General features: G+C 44.6%; 1 protein-coding gene across 4 annotated transcripts in view; it reads right to left on the reverse strand.

Moving 5' to 3' along the window:
- LOC120019212 (AP2-associated protein kinase 1-like) overlaps positions 1–23340 on the reverse strand; it is a 42899-nt gene that overhangs the window by 8339 nt on the left and 11220 nt on the right. For 3 of the 4 annotated variants that reach the window (XM_038962615.1, XM_038962563.1, XM_038962750.1), the window contains exons 2-18: positions 17879–17997; positions 16895–17003; positions 16642–16784; positions 16298–16419; positions 16015–16096; positions 13671–13803; positions 13373–13476; positions 12634–12713; positions 12384–12538; positions 11215–11402; positions 8855–9070; positions 7874–8067; positions 7400–7587; positions 7188–7283; positions 6593–6688; positions 2572–2643; positions 872–1048 (exon numbers count right to left, since the gene is read on the reverse strand). In XM_038962615.1, coding sequence (XP_038818543.1) covers positions 872–1048; positions 2572–2643; positions 6593–6688; positions 7188–7283; positions 7400–7587; positions 7874–8067; positions 8855–9070; positions 11215–11402; positions 12384–12538; positions 12634–12713; positions 13373–13476; positions 13671–13803; positions 16015–16096; positions 16298–16419; positions 16642–16784; positions 16895–17003; positions 17879–17997 — 2274 coding nt within the window. The remainder of the gene's footprint in view (positions 1–871; positions 1049–2571; positions 2644–6592; positions 6689–7187; positions 7284–7399; positions 7588–7873; positions 8068–8854; positions 9071–11214; positions 11403–12383; positions 12539–12633; positions 12714–13372; positions 13477–13670; positions 13804–16014; positions 16097–16297; positions 16420–16641; positions 16785–16894; positions 17004–17878; positions 17998–23340) is intronic. The other variant, XM_038962676.1, reaches the window with a different exon arrangement.

Genomic DNA, 23340 nt, shown 5'->3' on the forward strand with positions numbered 1-23340 from the left:
CCAAATATAAAGGTAAGTAAACGGTGTTTACCCTCACCCTCCACTACATCCTTGGTTGAGTCTGGCAAAACTCATTCATAAACATCAATATCCTGCCAGGCAGGAGGAATCTACTGTACATTTGACCGGCATTTTAGCTATTGATGTGACGTTTGGTGGCACCTAATCAGTCAGTTCTGTACCTGCCTGGCTGAGTGGCAGTGTAGGTGGAATGAGCGAGTTCTCCTGGCAACTAGAGTGCAAAACTCATTAGGAAATAAAACTCAGTAGACTGCCTGGAAATTAACTTGCACGACCAATACATTTTCTAATATTTATAATATTAACATAATTGATCATTTTCTGTTTTCATCTCATTTTAATTAAAGTACTTTGGAAGTACCAACTTGAGAAAATGTTTGATTTAGTAGTTCATTCAGTTGTAGTTAGTAGTTGATTCAGTAGTTGAATTTCAGAGTGCCAAATTCATGTATTGCACCTTGTGCAAAACCTTGTGCAAACCCTGCAAAATAACTTTTTTAAGTGCCTTTGAATGGGGTATGGTAGTATTATGGTAGCTAGGCGCACAGGTTTCAGTGTCAAGAACTGCAACACTGCTGTGATTTTCACGCTCAACCGTTTCCGTGTAATATCAAGAACGGTCCACCACCCAAAGGACATCCAGCCAACTTGACAACTGTGGGATGCATTGGAGTCAACATGGGCCAGCATCCCTGTGGAACGCTTTTGAAACCTTGTAGAGTCCATGCCCCAACATATTGAGGCTGTTTGTTCTGAGGGAAAAAGGTGGTGCAACTCAATATTATGAAGGTGTCCCTAATGTTTTGTACACTCAGTGTACAGTATATGACAGCTGGTGAGAGGGTCTTACCAGCAGGTGCTTGGGCAGTGCCAAATGAGACAGGAGCCAGCTCATCCAGACAGGAGGCAGAGCCTGCGGGGGCAGAGGAGCAGGAGGATGGAGGTACACAGACAGTTTGAGCCCCAGGGGTGGAGGTGTGAGACAGCAGAGAGCAGCCCAGCAGAGTGTCCTCCCCAGCTAGAGGGTCTGAGGGAGGAGAGGCCAGAGCACAGGGGCCAGGATGTAGGGAGGAAGAAGGAAAGAAAGTAAACAGGCCATTAGCCCAAACAGGGGGGGGAAAGCATTGGGTTAATAAGCTTGCTCACCCTCTTCCCACAGAAAAAAGTTCAGACCAAAAGTAAATGTGAGCTTCCTCTTATAAACTGAGTATATAAAACATTAAGAACACCTGCTCTTTCCATGAGACTGACCAGGTGAATGCTATGATCCCTTATTGATGTCACTTGTTAAATCCACTTCAAAATCAGATCAGTGTATATGAAGGGGAGGAGACATGTTAAAGAAGGATTTTTAAGCCTTGAGACATGGATTGTGTATGTGTGCCATTCGAAGGGTGAATGGGCAAGACAAAATATTTAAGTGCCTTAGAACATTGTATGATAGTAGGTGCCAGGTACACCGGTTTGTGTCAAGAACTGCAACGCTGCTAGGTTTTTCACAATCAACAGTTTCCTGTGTGTATCAAGCATGATCCACCACCCAGAGGACATCCAGCCAACTTGACACAACTGCGGAAAGCATTGGCAGCAACATGGACCAGCATGCCTGTAGAACGCTTTCGATACCTTGTAGAGTCCATGCCCCGACAAATTGAGGCAGTTGAGGGCAAAAGGGGGGCTGCAACTCAATATTAGAAGGTGTTCCTAATATTTGGTATACTCAGTGTAAATTTATCCTCCAAGTAGTACCCTGCTCAAACCCCAGACTAGTAATGGTACTGTGCTGTATGTAGTAGTTGGACCAATGACAGGTCCATGGTCCATTAGTGTCCTCTAGTGGAGCAGATTTCCACTACAACCAAAAGCTGAAAAAAAAAAAAAAAAAACTGCCCACTGAATGATGTGGAGAGGTCAAACCCAGGGGCAGCAGACACGCTCTATTGCTCAGCAGTAGCTGCCTTGTCCCCAGCTCCAGCCTATTTTCACTGGCTGCAGGGAATGTCAGCCATTACACAAACATTCACACTTTGCTCATGTTCATCTGGAGCAGAATCAGCACTGCTAATCAACAGTGCGCTGCAAATGTTTTCCTGTTCACCCTTAAGAGTACGTCATAGTAACGGATCATTGCGATAAACCGAGGCGCTCGCTGTCACAACCATTCCAGACAGTTTCATTGACAGCAATAAATAAATGGTGACAGGGAATAATATTTTGCTGCAAGCAAACCTGTCAGCACAGCCTGGCAGGGCATGTTTGAGCAGGCTACTGATAAATGACCTGATCCTTTCAACACCAAGCAATAGTTAAAACAAAGAAAACCACAACTAAGCTCCTGAATCAAGACTGATATGCCTGTATGACGTTGATGGCAGAAAGAACACTCAATCTTAGTGAAGGAAAATCCCTCTGTGTTATCCCAATGCATTGTGGCCTCACACACAGAGCTGTGCATTCATTCATGCACGCCAACTGATGTACGGCAATAATACTAACTATAATTCAAGGCTGATAGAGGAGTGGTAAAACAGTAAGGTATAGGGCACTAACCTGGCAGGCTGGCTGAGGCTGTGTCCAGACCCAGGATCAGAGAGTCCACATACATATCAGCCTTAGCTGCTGCTGAAAATGGAACAGGAGACATGGTAGGATAAAGAAATGAACGAGAAGGAATAAAAAAAAGCTCCAGGTAATAAAGTATATGAGACTGATTTGAGTTCATAAACAACCAGAAGCATCTCTCATATCTGGAGAGGATACAGGAAGGGGAGAGACAGGCATGCAGACAGGCAGGCAGTCAGGATAGCCTGATACCATTGCTGTTGCCCTCTCCACAGCTGCTGAAGGGGTCAGCCAGGGGCAAAAGGTGAGGGAGCAGCAGACAAGTCTCAGGGGACTTCAGTCCCTCAATCAGCTTCTCTGTGAGCCATCCAAACAGAGAGACAGGAAAAGGAGAGGGAGGACCAGGAAGGAGAAAGGCATAGAAAGAGAGGAAAGGAAGGGAGAATTTGCATAAGCAAAGTAGGAGTAGAGGGAGAAAAGAGAAGAAGGCTCATTTAGGTACCACTGAGAACATGGTAATTAATTATGCTATCAAGATGAGCATTAGTTGGTAGAGGGTAACGCTCACAAGGGGTAGTAATGGTTGGTTCTTGGATTTGTCAATATTCTACTGGCTGCGTCATGTTTTGCCATGAGGCAGCCCTGTCCCTCTTGCTTTCCTATTCAGCAGAGGGGCATAAAAAAAGATTAGGAAAAAATAAAAACAATCCTAGTGTGATAGAAATCACAGACCATGCTTGAGTAGAGGACAGGTTTATTTCAGCTGGGCCCACTGTATTAATACCATTCATGTCAAACTGGTAGTGGAACGAAACAGCATGCCTTCAAAAGGGAGTGTGTACCCTGATCGTCTTAAACCATCAACACATAAATCCATCCAACCAAACTGAGACAAAGACAAACAACTAGCAGCTAGTGTCATTATCTCATCTGTATTTGGTCATTAGTTGACAGATTCATTTCAATATGGCAGACAAGCATTGCCAAATAGTCTCAAGGAGCAAAATGTCAGCCTATACAAAAAACATACCAGGGGTTAGCTACCATAGCGCCATTCCACAGACTAGGCCGACATCACTGACTGTCCTTACATGACTCCTCACTTTCATCAGTGAAAAAGTGTTGGATCACCCAGCACTACCGGACTGAAGGCATCCTTGTTAAGTCAGCTTTGCTGGGTGTGCCAGGTGTCACAGACAAAGCAGGAGAACTGTCTTCAGGATATGTGCCTCTCCAGCAGGTTAGTACATCCAAACAGCCTGAGTGCAAACCAGGTGCATGCGTGTGAGAGCATCTTCTGGGTCAAAACCTCCTCTCCATACATACTTACAGGTGACTGGCTGCTATGGGGGGACAGAGGACCTTGGGCAGGGGGTGTGGGCTCAGAATATGACACAGCACAGCTGCCCATTTGCCGCCTTCACTAAGGGATAAAGGTCATAGGTGGTAGGTCAATGCTAACAAACTGCTATGATACAACAGCTGTGCATTCCAGAGCCATATTTAGATGTATGGCTCTGGTGTACTTCTCGTTTGGCACCATATCGCAGCAGCATGCACTGATCTGTGAGGAAACAGATTCTCTTTCCAATGCAGACACTGTGCAGTGCTCTCCCAACAGAGACATTTGGGCTCCCGAGTGGCACAGGGGTCTAAGGCACTGCATCTCAGCGCTAGAGGCGTCACTACAGACACCTTGGTATGAATCTAGGCTGTATCACAACCGGCCGTGATTGGGAATCCCATTGGGCGGCGCACAATTGGCCCAGCGTCGTCCGGGTTTGGCCGATGTAGACCGTCATTGTAAATAAGAATTTGTTCTTAACTGAATTGTCTAGTCAAATAAATAAAGGTTACAACAGCAGGGATGCAGTTCCTGTTGTCGACTCTACCTGTGCTGTGCTGCAAGTAAATCCTTAGGGCACTGATGGATAGAGAACACTGTGTAGAAGAATATGTGAGTGGGGAGAGGACAGAGAAGAATAACCACACCCTGCTTATGTAACAGCCACAGGCTGCCTTTTATCCCCTCAGTCTCAGTCCCCACAGACTGTTTGACTGTCACTGGAGCCACTCTGTGGGCCTTTGCACAGACCAGACTGAGCTAAGACAGTGTATTGCTCCTGTGCCATTTGGAAAAGCAGTCAACTACCAACTGAAGGAAGAGCTCAGATGTGATGGTAAACTTTCCCACTTTTCTCAGTGAGAAGGGCATTCTGAAGCAGGCACCTCCAGAGGTAGGCTACAGTACAGCAATCCAATTAACAAAGTAGAATGTGTCCTTCTGGTAATCAGGCAACAGTGCAGTTAGAGGCACGGGTCCACAAGTGTGAGGCGATCCAGCTAAGGTCTCTATTCATAGGAGCTGAAAGGGAATCAATGAGTGCGTTTACTGCGCTAACAGGACAGGGACAATAGCACGACAGAGCAAAGCCATGTAATCTCAGAGTCATTATATATACAATTGGATTTAAAACGACATGAGCTATAGGACATACACTACAATGCCAAAAACAGACATCCCTTGAAAATAGTGATTTGGCTATTTCAGTTGCTGACAGGTGTACAAAATCAAGCACAGCCATGCAATCTCCACAGACAAACATACTGCCAATGGCCTTTTTAAAATGTTTATTTTAACTTTATTTAACTAGGCAAGTCAGTTAAGAACAAATTCATATTTTCAATGACGGCCTAGGAACAGTGGGTTAACTGCCTTGTTCAGGGACAGAACAACATATTTTTGACCTTGTCAGCTCGGGGATTCGATCTTGCAACCTTTCGGTTACTAGTCCAATGCTCTAACCACTAGGCTACCTGCCGCCCCAACTGAAGAAGAGCTGTGACTTTCAATGATGGCACCTTTCCAACAAGTCAGTTCTTCAAATGCTGCCTTGCTAGAGCTGCCCCGATCAACTGTAAGTGTTGTTATGTGAAGTGGAAACGTCTAGGAGTAACAACAGCTCAGCCACGAAGTGGTAGGCCACACAAGCCCATAGAAAGGGACTGCAGAGTGCTGAAGCACGTAGCACAAAAATCGGTTGCAACACTCAGTACCAAGTTCCAAAGTGCCTCGAAGTGACGTCAGCACAATAACTGTTCGTCGGGAGCTTCATGAAATGGTTTTCCATGGCCAAGCAGCCGCACACAAGCCTAAGATTACCATGCGCAATGCCAAGCGTCGGCTGGAGTGGTGTAAAGCTTGCCGCCATTGGACCCTGGAGCAGTGGAAATGCGTTATCTGGAGTGATGAATCACGCTTCACCACCAGGCAATCCGACAGACGAATCTGGGTTTAGCGGATGCCAGGAGAACGCTACCTGCCCGATTGCATAGTGCCAACTGTAAAGTTTGGTGGAGGAGGAATAATGGTCTGGGGCTGTTTGTCATGGTTTGGTCTAGGCCCCTTAGTTGCAGTGAAGGGAAATCTTAATGCTACAGCATACAATGACATTCTAGACGATTCTGTCCTTCCAACTTTGTGGCAACAGTTTGGGGAAGGCCCTTTCCTGTTTCAGCATGACAATGTCCCCATGCACAAAGCGAGGTCTATACCTAAATGGTTTGTCGACTGGCCTGCATAGAGCCCTGACCTCAACTCCATCGAACACCTTTGGGATGAATTGGAAAACTGACTGCGAGCCAGGCATAATTGCCTAACATCAGTGCCTGACCTCACTTATGCTTGTGGCTGAATGGAAGCAAGTCCCCGCAAAAAATGTTCCAACATCTAATGGAAAGCCTTCCCAGAAGAGTGGAGGATGTTATAGCAGCAAAGAGGGGGAACAAATCCATATTAATGCCCATTATTTTGTAATGAGATGTTCGACGAGCAGGTGTCCATACTTTAGGCCATGTAGTGTATACAATCCACCAACATGATTGTCTCAGGAACATCTATGTGCAAGAACTGAAAAACACTGGATGGAGGGTTGATGTTGGCAGGACAGACAACTGGAACGTGCCACTTCATTACACAACAATGTTGCATGCTGGAAAAGGGCATTACCTGGAGTGTCAGAGAGGGAGAGTGTGTTAAAGGGGTCCGGGCCACTCAACATCTCTGAGCCTGCATCCAAACTCAGGATGTCAGCAGATCTCTCAGCTTAACATCACACAGGGAGAAAGAGAGAAAGAATGAGAGCTATCAGGAGAATAGGGGGAGGAAGGATGTTGAGGTTTTTTACAGTTATTGATCTAATTGAAGTCAACAAGATGTCATTGAGGACAACACAATAAACAACATTATTGAATACTAGTTTCTGATTGGCTAGAAGGGCTTTCTAGAACACGGGACAGTTGGATGTCTCTGGGACCGATATATACGGGACACCGAATCATGACGCAACATAAAGCACTGCACATGCATACCGTACTTGCTACGAAGTTACAGAAGCTAAACCAACAACTACACAAACCAATATTAATACATTGTAAATTAGGAAAAATTGAGAAAACATTTGTCTTAAATTTAGAGATGAAGCCAACACCTAAAAACACATGAGGACACCTCATGGGAAATATGTAGAGATGAGGGAGGGATAATAATGTAGGTATGACACAGGGAGAGGGAGGAGAGCTGTTGAAAACATGGACAGCCTTACCTGGGAAAGCCTTGCCTGTAGCACCAGCAGCAGAGACAGGCTGCAGACCTGGAATGAGGTTCTCTGTGGAGAGGCTGGCCCTCTCCCCTGTTGTAGCTGTCATAAAGACATACACAATTAGGTAAATGAACAGAGGTGACGCTTTTTTCTATCTACCACCTATCCATTGCACTTGCAGAAGTGTATACACAGATTGGGCATTGTGGTCTTACTCTCGACCAGCTTGGTAAAATCCTTGTTGAGTAGCTCCTCAGCAGTGAGCTTGGAGAAGTTGTCGTCACCAAACGGGTTCCAGCTGCCAGTCGGTGCAAAGGGAGCTGTCTGGGCACCGCCCTCACCTGGCTGGTTCACACTCTGCTGGGAGGAGCAGGGGGAGCCAGACGGGGTGGTGCTGGCTGACCTACAACACACATACGGAAACAAAGGTTACAGTGGAAATCATCCATCTCATTTATCTTATGTACAAACAAGTCTGTGCAAATAAAGAGCTTGTAAGCAAATATGGGTGAATTAAAAGTCTATTGTAGATTGAATAGACGGTTTATTCCTGTGTTAAACTGGGCTATAAAGGGGGTGTTTATACGGTTGTCTGTTGTATATTCATTGGCCTGAATCTCTCTCTCTGTGTCAGTAGAATAATTGGACAGTTGATTGTTAGTTCATTGAGATTAGTTAATTCAGATTACTTGGACTTGTTGAGGCTGGCCTCGGCTGCAGCCGCCTGCAGTAGCTGGGTGGACCTGCTGACTGGGACCCCAAACACAGCACTGTGGGTGACATCGCTCAGTATGCGCCTGTGGCCACCCCGGGGACCCATCTTTGGGGAGGAGGGGGGCGTCAGGGAGCCAACCTTGTGGAGCCCACGGCCAGATGCCAGAGGCTGGGGAGGAAAGACAGTCATGAAGATTAGGAAAAATATCACACGGAATATGAAAATCAGGGAGAGAAGGAAGAAAATTACAGGTTGATACAAGTTGATTAGCCATTCTCTAAGAGAGGATATTATTTCATTGCATCCCAAAATACAGAACCATTGCAAAACCATATTGAAACATTCTACTGGTTAGTGAAAAGACATGGTTGATTAGTGGCAAAGCGCCAATGTAGGGTCTTGAGGATGATCAGTTATTCATTATATTTTTTGTTGTTGAGAGGTTGGATTTAGAAGATTCAGAACAATAAATAACAAAATACAGGAATCAAGAGAGACAGAGGTGACAGGTTCCAGAGACAGAGATGTTTCATGACAACCTTAGACATTAACCATAGTGAAAGGAAAAGCAGCCAGACAGCTTCTAAAACTCATCTTTTTGGTTGTATATCTTTGAACACTATGCAAAGCATGAAATATCTATCTTTGATGTTAGAAAAAAATGACTAAAAAGATTAAAAGATGACCGTCTTTACATTGTTTGTTTACACCTTATTGCAGCCCTGATGTTTACAGGATACAGGACAAATCCAAGAGCAAGTATTTCTAGAATTTTTTACATAGATCAATAAAACATGCAGTTATTTTAAAGGGAACTAATCCAATTCAAATGTAGAATGCATACAAAGTCAGTGTTAGGTGATTAGCTAGATTCGAAGGCCCCAGACAGAAGGAGAGGGCCCGTTAGCCCCCCTGTCCCAAAGAGCAGCAGGCTGCCAGAGGGGAGGGAGGTTACCGTGGGCTCAGAGTCACAGTCAGAGTCGAAATCAGGTGCCACAGGTCCTGTGGCTGCAGGCTGAGGGGGAGCTGCTGTTTGGGGGGAGGGGGGCACAGGGCCGGCTGGTGGCTGCAGAGGAGCAACAGGACTAGCTTTGGGCTGCATAGCCACAGAGCTCTGGGGGGCCGGCATGGGAGGCTGCTGCCGTTTGTAGAGGGTCTGCACCAGCTGATGCTGCTTAGGGATAGGATAGTGGGAAAAACACAACCAGTGCTCAGGAAAACCTCTCCCTACGGTCTCATTTGGCCAAGTTTGGGATGAGTTATTGCTCTGAGAAGTGCAAACCAGTTCGCCACATGTACAGTGGGGCAAAAAAGTATTTAGTCAGCCACCAATTGTGCAAGTTCTCCCACTTAAAAAGATGAGGCCTGTAATTTTCATCATAGGTACACTTCAACTATGACAGACAAAATGAGGAAAAAAAATCCAGAAAATCACATTGTAGGATTTTTAATGAATTTATTTGCAAATTATGGTGGAAAATAAGTATTTGGTCACCTACAAACAAGCAAGATTTCTGGCTCTCACAGACCTGTAACTTCTTCTTTAAGAGGCTCCTCTGTCCTCCACTCGTTACCTGTATTAATGGCACCTGTTTGAACTTGTTATCAGTATAAAAGACACCTGTCCACAACCTCAAACAGTCACACTCCAAACTCCACTATGGCCAAGACCAAAGAGCTGTCAAAGGACACCAGAAACAAAATTGTAGACCTGCACCAGGCTGGGAAGACTGAATCTGCAATAGGTAAGCAGCTTGGTTTGAAGAAATCAACTGTGGGAGCAATTATTAGGAAATGGAAGACATACAAGACCACTGATAATCTCCCTCGATCTGGGGCTCCACGCAAGATCTCACCCCGTGGGGTCAAAATGATCACAAGAACGGTGAGCAAAAATCCCAGAACCACACGGGGGGACCTAGTGAATGACCTGCAGAGAGCTGGGACCAAAGTAACAAAGCCTACCATCAGTAACACACTACACCGCTAGGGACTCAAATCCTGCAGTGCCAGATGTGTCCCCCTGCTTAAGCCAGTACATGTCCAGGCCCGTCTGAAGTTTGCTAGAGAGCATTTGGATGATCCAGAAGAAGATTGGGAGAATGTCATATGGTCAGATGAAACCAAAATATAACTTTTTGGTAAAAACTCAACTCGTCGTGTTTGGAGGACAAAGAATGCTGAGTTGCATCCAAAGAACACCATACCTACTGTGAAGCATGGGGGTGGAAACATCATGCTTTGGGGCTGTTTTTCTGCAAAGGGACCAGGACGACTGATCCGTGTAAAGGAAAGAATGAATGGGGCCATGTATCGTGAGATTTTGAGTGAAAACCTCCTTCCATCAGCAAGGTCATTGAAGATGAAACGTGGCTGGGTCTTTCAGCATGACAATGATCCCAAACACACCGCCCGGGCAACGAAGGAGTGGCTTCGTAAGAAGCATTTCAAGGTCCTGGAGTGGCCTAGCCAGTCTCCAGATCTCAACCCCATAGAAAATCTTTGGAGGGAGTTGAAAGTCCGTGTTGCCCAGCAACAGCCCCAAAACATCACTGCTCTAGAGGAGATCTGCATGGAGGAATGGGCCAAAATACCAGCAACAGTGTGTGAAAACCTTGTGAAGACTTACAGAAAACGGTTGACCTCTGTCATTGCCAACAAAGGGTATATAACAAAGTATTGAGATAAACTTTTGTTATTGACCAAATACTTATTTTCCACCATAATTTGCAAATAAATTCATTAAAAATCCTACAATGTGATTTTCTGGATTTTCTTTCTTCTCATTTTGTCTGTCATAGTTGAAGTGTACCTATGATGAAAATTACAGGCCTCTCTCATCTTTTTAAGTGGGAGAACTTGCACAATTGGTGGCTGACTAAATACTTTTTTGCCCCACTGTAAATACCCTTCTGAGTCCTGTGTTTTTCATGAAACTTGTCATTTACAGTATTTACATGTGGTGAACTGGTTTAACAGATTAGAGGGGAGTTTCTGCAAAGTCAAAGTTATTCAGTTTGATTCAATTTAATTCAAAAGCACAAGGTTATTCAGAGGTCCTGATAAAAGTGCACTCTGCATAGAAACAAGTTAGACAATAAATGGATACAAAACAAACAATGGCATCCTTACATACACAGCATGAGCATACAGGGGACCATGTTTATAACCAAGGAGTCTCCAACTAATACTATTTAGATAAAGTAAATGGAATATTGCAGTGAAATTACTTCATATTATTGGCAAATGGCAACAAGATTGTCAACACAATGTAATATATAGTGCCTTTAGCAGACTGATATGAGATATGCCCACCTGGTTGACTTGCTGATGTGGGCTGAAAAAGGCGGCTGCCTGCTGCTTCATGAAGAGACCCTGCTGATGCTGGGGCGTGGCCATGGGTTGCGAAGAGGTGGTCTGAGCCAGTGGGGATGTGGCCTGTGCAGCAAGTGCCTGCTGAACTGATTGGACAGCAGCAGCAGGCTGTGCGGCAGCTAAAACACCTGTAATACAGTTAAGATGGTTGTCTTGTAACAGCCCTGCTAAACTACAGCCATTGGGCTTCCGGCATTGCCATCAGCCATTGAGGGAATGCTTCTTTTGAAATCAATGAAAGCTGCTATACTGCCCATGTCGCGCTCGCGTTGCGTCACATCCAATGGCAGCGTCCAAGCTCAAGAATCGTTGCGGTTCAATTCTCTGATGCACGTGTTCATTCTCTTGTGAATTGAAATAAAGTCGATTGTGGTTGTATATGGCCTTGACTATACACCACTGCTTATTTTACATTTGTCATTTAGCAGAGGCTTTTATCCAGATTTATGAAGTCAAGAAGCTATTAGCTAGCAGAAACGCTAGCTAGCTACAATGACCATGTTCACAGTGTAAACAAAAGCAACTTGTAAAATTAAAGGATCATTCAGTACAACCCCACTAGCAACAATTGAGTGAGTACTTGCAAAAAAACTGGACCAAAGATATTGTGCTTATGCATAATCAATGAACATGGTACAGTAGGTGAAAATAGAATAAGATGCCCTTCCCCTCTGCTCCTCTCCGCTCTCAAAGCATGGCCCTGTGTAGTAGGTAACACGTCACATTTAACCGACACTGATGGCAAAGCAATACGTAGTGGAGCTCAAGTATAAGGGTGACTTCATAACAATGGACTGAAACAGACAAGCTTGAAGCTCCTATCCGTCTCTATACAAGCATATGGACAGATAGACTATGAATGTCACCAAGGGCTCATTAATTCAAACCTTGTCCTGCTGGACAAATTGAACCACTGGGATTACAAGGCCATGTTATGTCAGCCAAAGATGTTGAACATTTCAATGCAGGATGCCCATCTTGGTGGGTGCTTTGTTACAGGATAAGAGACTTTCACTGCTAGCAGGCCTCAGCTCACACATCATCAGATCCTTAAGGTTCAAGCTTTGAGAAGCAGAGGTTGTATAGAGGGTAGTGTACTGTATGAGTACCTATGGGCTGGGGCCCTCCTGCAGCCATGTTGGGTCTCTTGCGTGGGGTGAGGGCTGACTGGATGGGCAGGATGCCTATGGGCTGGGTCCCTCCAGCTTTGGGGCGTGAACGGGGTGCGATGGAGGTCTCCATTGTGGGGACGGGGTCTGTGAGCCTTGGAGGGGGAAAGGAAAGGCAGGTTATCATTGCTGGAGCTTGACATATTTAACTATAAAAAAAAAAGCCCAGATACTTATGCTCTTCACTCACCTGGCTTTGGATTGACTTTTTTTGGCCACAGCTTCGCTGGCTCTGATTGGTTCGGGGAGTTTTGTAAGAATAGGGGAGTTCTGAGAAGGTGAAAAGAGTTAGAGTACTATGCTTAGATATACTACCCAACTAAAATCAATAAGCTTCACCCAGATTTCTAGTTTAAAAGTTTTCCTTCGGTCAGAGAGCCGGAACAAGGACCCTTAATCATTATAAACTTCTGCATGACATATGATTGCAGCAATTCAATGATCAGTTACAGATTTCATGAATCAGCTTTGAATGTCCACTTTGATGCCTCTCTGGGAATGTGGTCTGAAATGTGCTGTGTCAGATGATTGAATGCTGACATTGCACCATCAATGCATAGCAAAGGGGCCTAGGGGATGGAGGGCAGCCAACTGGCAACAATCACAAAGCTCCCTGCTCCACCATCTTCTGGCATTTTACACTACACTTATGTTGCTTTCCAAAACGATAAGACATGAATAAAACATTTCAATAAAACGTGAAAGCTTCTTACGTTTAAAAATAAATAACATCTAGTACAGTGCCTTACATATCATCTCTTACTTTCAATGATGTATTTACACCTGGCATTAGGAACGGGCAAGATAACAATTCAGATAAAATTAAAAAGGTGCTCTACATTATGACCCTTTGAAATATTTGGTTGTAACCTTTGTCTCCAGGGAGATTTTCTAGTACGGTTGTCATTACTGATGGTGAGGTAACTTACATGTACGTTCTGGATGGGGCATTCTATCCCGGCCAGCCTGAAGGAGAAGTAGGACACTTGGTAGATATCTGGTCTCTTCTCAGGGTCAGGCTCCAGCATGTATCCTGATGAATGGAAAAACATATGGTTGGTAATGATGATACAAATACATTTCACTAATTGTACTAAAATACTTGGGACTGTGTAAGAGAGAAATGGCACAGAGAAAAACAGAGACAGAAAACAAAGGCAGAGCCTTGACTCTCTCACACACACATGGACCAGTGAGTATAAGGTGATGGGGAGGATGGCTACTCACTGATGAGGCAGTGCATGTCCGGGGAATAGCGGGAGTTATCTGGAATAGTGAAGCTGCCATCACAGATGGCCACCTGGCTCTCCCCAAACGGCAGGGTGAAGTAGCACAGCTTATAAAGCAGGCAGCCCATAGCCTGCAGAACCACAGCACAGAAAGCATCAGCACACCTTGTGTTAACTTGGCATCAAGCCAACTGTGTTCACCCATAAAATTATTCATTAATTGAAGGTTTATACAAATATGTCCATTCAATAGAGAATTGCATTTGAAAAACAAATTGTCCGAACCCCATGTCTCTTGTCATTTGGACACACCTACTCATTCAAGTTCTTTTTTTTCTCTTAAAAAACAACAACAATTTTCTACATTGTAGAATAATAGTGAAGACATCAAAACTATGAAATAACACATATGGGAAAAAAAGTGATAAACAAATCAAAATATATTTTATATTTGAGATTGTTCAAAGCAGCCACCCTTTGCCTTGATGACAGCTTTGCACACTTGGCATTCTCTCAACCAGCTTCATGAGGTAGTCACCTGGAATCCATTTGAATTAACAGGTGTGCCTTGTTAAATGTTCATTTTGGAATTTCTTTCCTTCTTAATGTGTTTGAGACAATCATTTGTGTTGTGACAAGGTAGGGGTGGTATACAGAAGATACCAAATAGGGCTAAAAGACCAAGTCCGTATTATGTCAAGAACAGCTCAAATAAGCAAAGAGAAACAACAGTCCATCATTACTTTAAGACATGAATGTCAGTCAATCCAGAACATTTCAAGTACTTTGAACGTTTCTTCAAGTCCAGTCGCAAAAACCATCAAGCGCTATGATGAAACTGGCTCTCATGAGGACCGCCACAGGAAAGGAAGACCCAGAGTTACCTCTGCTGCAGAGGATAAGTTCATTAGAGTTAACTGCACCTCAGATTGCAGCCCAAATAAATGCTTCACAGAGTTCAAGTAACAGACATCTCAACATCAACTGTTCAGAGGAGACTGTGCGAATTAGGCCTTTATGGTCAAATTGCTGCCAACAAACTACTACTAAAGGACACCAATAAGATGAGACTTGCTTGGGCCAAGAAACACGAGCAATGAACATTAGAGCGGTGGAAATCTGTCCTTTAGTCTGATGAGTCCAAATTTGAGATTTTTGGACCAAACCGCCGTGTCTTTGTGATGCAGAGTAGGTGAACGGATTAGATCTGCATGTCTGGTTCCCACCGTAAAGCGAGGAGGTGGTGTGATGGTGCTTTGCTGGTGACACTGTCTGTGATTTATTTAATATTCAAGGCACACAACCAGCATGGCTACCACAGCATTCTGCAGCGATACGCCATCCCATCTGGTTTGCGCTTAGTGGGACTAGTGACGGAGTGCTGCATCAGATGACCTGGCCTCCACAATCACCTGTCCTCAACCCAATTGAGATGGTTTGGGATAAGTTTGACCGCAGAGTAAAGGAAAAGCAACCAACAAATACTTAGCATATGTGGTTACTCGTTCAAGACTGTTGGAAAAGCATTCCAAGTGAAACTGGTTGAGAGAATGCCAAGAGTGTGCAAAACTGTCAAGGCAAAGTGTGTCTACTATGAACAATCTAAAATATATTTTGATTTGTTTAACATTTTGATTACTACATGATTCCTTATGTGTTATTTCATAGTTTTGATGTTTTCACTATTATTCTACAATGTAGAAAATAGTAAAAATAAAGAAAATCCTTTGAATGAGTAGGTGTGTTCAAACTTTTTACTGGTACTGTATATTTATTTACAAAGCTAACAGACTGAATTTCATTATCCACCCTCCACAAAGACAATCTGTTCCTGTTTTCATTGTGTATTTCTGAGTCTTTCCCTTTAAAATTGCCACAGAAAAGTCCCTCCCCCCAAAGTAGATTGATCACCAATATAGCCAATGAAAGCCAAGGATCTGAAGATGAAAATTACAAGGGTATCAAGTTGATTTTGATTGGTCCAAACCGTGGAAAGTCCTCCAAATGGTACTACCACACAATGCCAAATACTGTATGGAAGAGGTACAACCAAGAGCGGCGAGGTCTAAACTGGTAACGGTCACAGCAAATGAACGTTCTTATTTCATCAACACTGTCAAGTGAAAGTATATTAAGGTTATCATTTTTTAGAGAACAATCTAATGATTATGTGATTTATAATGACATAGGGAAAAGAAAACTGTACTTTGACATTCATTTTGCAGTACCCTCTTGAATTGCCCTGTTTCTCCACACATTCTAGAGCAGTGAGTGAACGCCCTATATAGTGGAGAGAAACCAGTCATAATCTCTCATGGTGATATAGCAGCATGCCAACTCACCCAGATGTCTGCCTTTGTAGTGATGACCGTGCCATTATAGAGGTTGATCATCTCTGGGGCTCGGTATGACAGAGTAGTGTACCTTACATGGGAAGGAAGGGAGCACACCAATTTTGGAAGGACTTCAAATCACAGATAAATGTCCTCAACAGGGTTCACTTGGCACAGTTAAACTCACAACATCCCACCCTGTTGTACTTGTTGATTCACTAGACTAAAACTATCAAACCACTTTCATGAGTTCAGTATTCCAGTTGAGGTGAAGCTCTTCAGAATCACTCACTTCTTGATTTCCTCCTCCACCAGCGGAACGCCCTCTGTCTGAGGGTTCTGGAAGCGGTTGGTGGCACTGCCAAAGTCACACAACACATAGTGTCCCCGGTCATGGAGCAGGATATTCTCCACCTGCAGAGGAGATAGGAGTCATCTGTGTGTCTGAGACCATCTTCGAATAGCGTTTAACATATGTATACACTTCATGGCTCACTTCATGCTGACACACATATGCAGCTAGGACATGTATTAAAGAAAAACAGATTAAAAGGCCATGATAATGCCAATGAGACCATTAAAGTGTAAGTAAAGTGCAGACTGAAGGTGTGTGTGTGTGAAGACAAGTGCTCGTGCCTTGAGATCTCGATGGATGATTGGCGTCTTGCACTGGTGGAGGCAGGCCACGGCCTCGCAAGTGTCACAGAAGATCTGCAGCACCTCTGCCTCAGTGAAGCCTGTCTGCAGACGCTGGTTCATCAGGTTCACCACCTGACCACCTGTAACAAACCAGGAAGGACTTACAATGGGTTTGGGAAAAAATAGGTATGAGGTTTGTGCACTAATGAAACCACTAAAGCGCTTGAGAAGGAAAGAGGAGCAGAATTACCACGACAGAAGTCCATGAGGATGAGGACCTCCCAGACATCTCCTGCTCCCACTGCAGTTATACTGGAGTCCAGGAAACCCACAATGTTCCTGTGGCCCACGAGGTCCCTCTGAACACACAATTGGTTAATATTTTAGAGAATATAAAGAACCTCATACATCTCTGGTTGGCTTTCAAGTTCCAAACAGGCTGCCATAACAATGGTGATCTTTGTTTGTTTTTTGGACTGACTGAGTGTACCGTTCTGCTCTAGCTTACTGCCTATGAGGATATGCCAAAAGGCTGGAAGTAATAATGATAGCCATCCTGTACCAATTATGCCCCCCAGGGTGTGGCTGCAGGGGCTAGTTATCTTACAGCATGGCCTCCAGTTAACATTTAACATTTAAGTCATTTAGCAGACGCTCTTATCCAGAGCGACTTACAAATTGGAAAGTTCATACATATTCATCCTGGTCCCCCCATGGGGAATGAACCCACAACCCTGGCGTTGCAAGCGCCATGCTCTACCAACTGAGCCACACGGGACCAGTTAGGCAACGGAGGCCCAAGGGGGCGGGGGAAGTTTAGCTGCATGAATGCCAATTCAACACATTCAGCATCAGGCTCCAACTGGGCTAAGAGTGAAACTCTATTACTACCCACCCTCCTGCTCCTTCCCTCCATCTCCTCTCTGTATATGTTTAAGTTAGTCTTGTCAACCCTCCCCTTCCATAGTCAGCAAATCACACACTCCCATATCACCTCTTCCAGAATAAAAACAACCCTCTTCTTTGATTTGTGTAATGTTGCTCTATGGTTCTACATCTGCTTCACTATAGCAGAAGCACAGTGATCCTGTGGTTTCCAACGAGTCAGTGACCTCACACAATCCTTTGCCCCCTTTGTCTAAGAGCCTCACCATATAGCTATTAGCTAGGTGTGCATTCTACGTTGGACTGAGTGACCGACTAAGCAGGGCTCCAGCCCAGAGCCTGTTCTCACCATGATCTGGATCTCCAGCTCGCAGACCTGCAGGTCGTGCTCGTTGTTGACATACATCCTCTTCAGAGCACAGCGCACCCCCTGGTTGGTCCGCACCAGGAACACAATGGCAAAGCCTCCTGTGGAGGGAGGGAGAGAGTGAGAAAGAATGCAGAGGATGCTTAAATTTCTGCATTCAGCACAGGTCACCAATGAAGTCAGCTGCAATGTCAGACAACTTAACAAGAACGGAATACAATAAACATGAAAATGGCTAAATATGGAGCGACAAATGTTCGCTTCGTGACACTGGTTCCCCCTTGAGCCAAATGATGAGCTTTGACCTTCACAAATGTCAGCGACAGTGACTGAATCAGCCCAGAGTCATAGACAGTCAGCCTCCTCCAGTCTCTCTGCTCAGCCTCAATGAATGAGTCTTAGCTGCTGATGCTGCTGAGAGGCTGACTGTGAGCAGAGCAGACATCCTCCAGTCTGTCCATTACCTCATGACAGCAGCACACCATGCAACCCTGGCAACGTGCACCCTCTCTCTCTCTCACACACACACTTCATGACCCTGGATAAACAGTGGGGGTGGCAAAGTTAGCTGGGAAGATACGTTGTGAAATGTGTGTTCAGTCAGAGGGAGCTGTGATAAAGGACGGCTCAAAATAGCATTGGGTGAGTCAGCAGTAGAGCCGAGACCGAGAAAGACTGCAGGTATTGGAGCAGCAGCACTGACTGGAGACAGTGAAGAGTGCGAGATTCCATCATCCGGCTATTAGAAGAACATTGTACTGACACAGGGCAACTGGCAAGGCTCCAAAAGGGCCCTTATGTTGGTCTCTCCATCTCGCTCACCTGCTAATTCAGACACACAAAACCACTAGTGATTGTGTATGTGGCTGGCTGTGCCCACTATTTGTTTCTGTTGAACAAGGAGGCAGTACTGGCTTGCTTTGTTCCATGCGTGGTACAACACTGGGCTCTTTCATCTACACACCTTTCACACACAGCAAGGGAGCTGGCCTTTACCTCCATAAAGAATAATTCCATCAGATGGGCAGGGTTCAGTAGAAGCACTGTCTGGAACTTAACATACTGTGCATGTATCTCACATTGTTCAAAGAAAGGTAACAGTAGTGCATTTATGTCAGTGATGCAGAGCTGGTGTTTTGAAGGATTGGTGGTTCTGCAGTGTTGTAGCATCACAATGCTGTAAGGTGAGTAGTATGTGTGTCTGTGATTAAGAACGATAGGCTAGTAGTAGCTGAGCCAATACTCGGAGGGGTTGGTTGAGAGCTCTGCTGTGCTGCTGCATTGACATGCACTACGCTAAATAAGCACCTCCAGGTTCTGATCAGAGCAGAAACAGATATGGGCCAGGACCAAGTTTCACTAATCTGAATAAGAGATTGATTTCATATTGGTTCTTCTCTCTGCTGCACGCACACACAAGCACCATAAACAGACACGTTCCAGTGCAGGTGGCTTGGTACCGCAGTGGCATTTCAGCACCTCACCCTAAACCACAGAAACAAGGCTTGTTTGTCCTCCTGAATCTTGTAGATTATTTTTTAGATGGGCCTGCATGCTCTGCGAAGAATCAATACAAACTGGGAGGTGGCTGTACATTTGAATGCAGAAGATAAGGCACTACAGAGCACCTGCAGCCTGTACAACAAGTCAGGTCTAAATCAAGCCTTTGAGAGCATTAGGCTACTGGACAACTGCTTCCTTGTCTATTTTCACTGCTGACACAGCTAGGTCTAAAGCATTTCAACCCTGCACTGAACTCACTGGGACAAACACACAGTCAGTCCTATTAGAAGAGCCTGCTTCTGCTGCTCAGAGAGGCCTGTTGGTAGCCAGCCCTGTGCTCTCCCAGCATGCTGTCTGTAGCTGCCTGCGCTGAGCCATGCCCTGGGCTGAGTCATCCAGCCTGCCTCACATCACTAAGCCAAGGACAGCTCCCCTCCACATGATCTGTCTGTTCTGTCTGGGGTTTGATCATCAGAGGCTTTGGACCACAGCCTTCAGTTCCATAGGAGCTACTGCTGTACAATGAGACTCAGTTCAAATAATCAGTGTGGCCTATACACTCAGTAGAATGGTAAATGTACAACCAGTGGAGGGCCAAGCTAAATCTATGTTATCAACTCAAATATATGCAAAATAGAGTGTATCCAGAGTGTATCTTGTCCCCGTTTCAAAGCTAAAATCAGAATACCTTGTGGGAGCAAGCACAAACATGTAGACCTACACACAACATGGAGTGTGTGTGTGGGTGGTCCTGTCTGAGCTGACGTAGGGTTTGTCCTGACAAGCCACTGCTAGTTTGCGCCGTCTAATCTCAGGCACCTACGTGAAATTAGAGGGATTAGCCACCTTCTTAAGTAACATGCCGCGAGCAGCCCATTGACTTTCACCAGACTGGACAGGCCAACAACAACTACATTATAAACATTCCCCCTTAACACTGATGACAGCCAGTATAATACCCCGCTGTCCACTCAACCAAACACAAATAAAAATAATTAAAGTATCCTTAAGTGTTTTGGCATACAGTTCAGGAAACAATGATAGACAAGCTCCATTGCAGTGACGACAAACAGCAAACTATAAATAAATATGACTACTACATGGTTAATAATCATGCTCACTGAGGCATCTGCATTATGCTGCATCCTGCATGGAGAAGACAATTCTACTGGCACTGTCGAGTCTCCAGTAGGCATTATTATTATATTAAACCAGCTTGCACCAGCTAACACTCGTTGATGATTCGAAAAAGACAGTTGGTTTTCCCAGCATGCCCCAGTGGTTTGTGTGTGCACTCTGACAGTGGAGTGAGAGGGGCAGGCAGGCTTCCGCCATGACAATGTCAGTAGTAGAGGGCTAGTGTTACCATACCAGCAATAACGTTACACACCTGTAAACTGGAGTAAATGACCCACCTTGTTGATACTGTAAAGAGAAAGTGTTGCAGCTAAATGCTTTCTGGTCTTGGGATTGCTGAGAGAACAGGGGCAAAACTGCTTTGACAATTCCTGCAAATGTGACCCTGCAATACCTCAAAACCAGCTGAACAAAAATAGCCTGAAGGAAAGCAAATCTACAGCCAGAAAAATGTATCGATGGAAAAATATTCTAACTTACATTCGTCAAAATGTGTGATTTCTAATGGAGGGCAAGAGTGGTTTGAGGGAGAGGGTCATCTCAGCTGGTTCTACCACTGGTCCCAGACCAGTGAATCACATAAGCAGCCTCTTCATTCATGGTTTGAGAATATTCAGAAAGTTATCCAGTTAGTTATACTGAATGATTTTACTGTGCTTTGACTGTATCATCCAACCCCCATGTGTCACTGTCTCCTCTGAATGACACACTCACTTTCATAGAGGAGTAGTCCTAAACCTGCTGAGAACTGAAAGTGAAGATATCCAGGCATTCAACCAGGGGTGGTACGGACCGACACATGGTGCCCATCTATTATTCAGCAACAGGCCCTCAGTTGACAGAATAGCACATTCACTTTGACCATGGTCGTGTGGATCAGCGTAGCATTGTCCCTAAAGCAGAGCATTAGTGTTTGGGGGACACAGCGTCGGGCTCAGCAGACTAGACTGTGGGTGTAGATGGCTCATGGACGGGACAGTACTGTGTAGAGCATAGGGATATGGTGTGGAGAGCAAAGCAGCCTAATGGGTTAATGGTGTTTACAACAATGCAGACAGCAGCACACTGAGCCAATAGCATCAATCAAGAAGAATGGTAGACGGGCCGAAACGGCCCCCATTAACATTGTCAGGGCTGTAGTGGTGCGGGTCGAGAGTTTCACGTTCCTTGGTGTCCACATCACCAACGAACTATCATGGTCCAAACACCAAGACAGTCATGAAGAGGGCACGACAAAACCTATTCCCCCTCAGGAGACCGAAGAGATTTGGCATGGTTCCCCAGATCCTCAATAAGTTCAACAGCTGCACCATCGAGAGCCTCCTGACCTGTTACGTCACCGCCTGGTATGGCAACTGCTCAGCATCTGACCATAAGGCGCTACAAAGGGGCATGTGTACAGCACAGTACATCACTGGGGCCAAGCTTCCTGCCATCCAGGACCTATATAATAGGCGGTGTCAGAGGACAGCCCATAAAATTGTCAGAGACTCCAGTCACCCAAGTCATAGACTGTTCTCTCTGCTACCGCACGGCAAGCTGTACCGGAGCGCCAAGTCTAGGACCAAAAGGCTCCTTAACAGCTTCTACCCCCAAGCCATAAGACTGCTGAACAATTAATAAAATAGCCACCGGACAATTTACATTGACTGACCCCCCCTTCCTTTTGTAAACTGCCGCTACTCATGGTTTATTATCTATGCAGTCACTTCACCCCTACCTACATGTACAAATTACCTCATTTAACCTGTACCCCCGCACACTGACTCGGTACCAGTTCCCCTTGTATATAGCCTCATTATTGTTATTCTTATTGTGTTACTTTTTACTTCAGTCTATTTGGTAAATATTTTCTTAACTCTTCTTGAACTGCACTGTTGGATTTTCTTAGGGATAGGGGGCAGTATTTTCACGTCTGGATGAAAAGCATGCCCAAAGTAAACTGCCTGTTACTCAGGCCCAGAAGCTAGGATATACATATAAAATTGGTATATTGATAGAAAACACAAAAGTTTCTAAAACTGTTAAAATAATGTCTGAGTATAACAAAACTGATTTGGCAGGCAAAACCCCAAGGACAAACCATCCAGGGAAAAAAATTGAGGTCACAGTATTTCCCAACGGCTTTCTATGGGAAGCCCTATTTAATAGGAACCTGGTTGCAGTTCCTATGGCTTCCACTAGATGTCAACAGTCTTTAGAAATTCTTCAATGTTTTTCTTTTGAGAAATGAAGAAGTATGGCTGTTCTTTGTATGTGTCACTCCAGATGGACTCTGTTTGGTGTGCATGAACTGGAACGTGCTTCACGTTGTTTTTTATCCAATATTGGAAACAGTTTATCCTGTGTCTTAAATTGTATTGATTATTTACGTTTTAGGATACCTGAGGTTTGATTAGGAACGTTGTTTGAAATGTTTGGACCAAGTTTACAGGTAACTTAGATACTTTGTAGTCATGTTGGGCGAGTTGGAACCGGTGTATTTCTGAATCAAAGGCGTCAAATAAATTGACATTTTGGGGATATAAAGAAGGAATTTATCGAACAAAACGACCATTCATTGTGTCACAGACATTTGGAATTGCAAAAAGAAGATCTTCAAAGGTAAGGCATTTATTATATTGTTATTTCTGACTTTTGTGTCGTTACCTGCCTGGTTGAAAATGATTTTCATGTGTTGGTATGCGGGGCGCTCTCCTCAGATAATCGCATGGTCTGCTTTCGCCGTAAAGCCTTTTTGAAATCTGACACTGCGGCTGGATTAACAAAAAATTAAGCTTTATTTTGATGTATTACAGTTATAT

This window comes from Salvelinus namaycush, chromosome 1 (genome assembly GCF_016432855.1).
Source record: "Salvelinus namaycush isolate Seneca chromosome 1, SaNama_1.0, whole genome shotgun sequence".
NCBI lineage: Eukaryota > Metazoa > Chordata > Actinopteri > Salmoniformes > Salmonidae > Salvelinus > Salvelinus namaycush.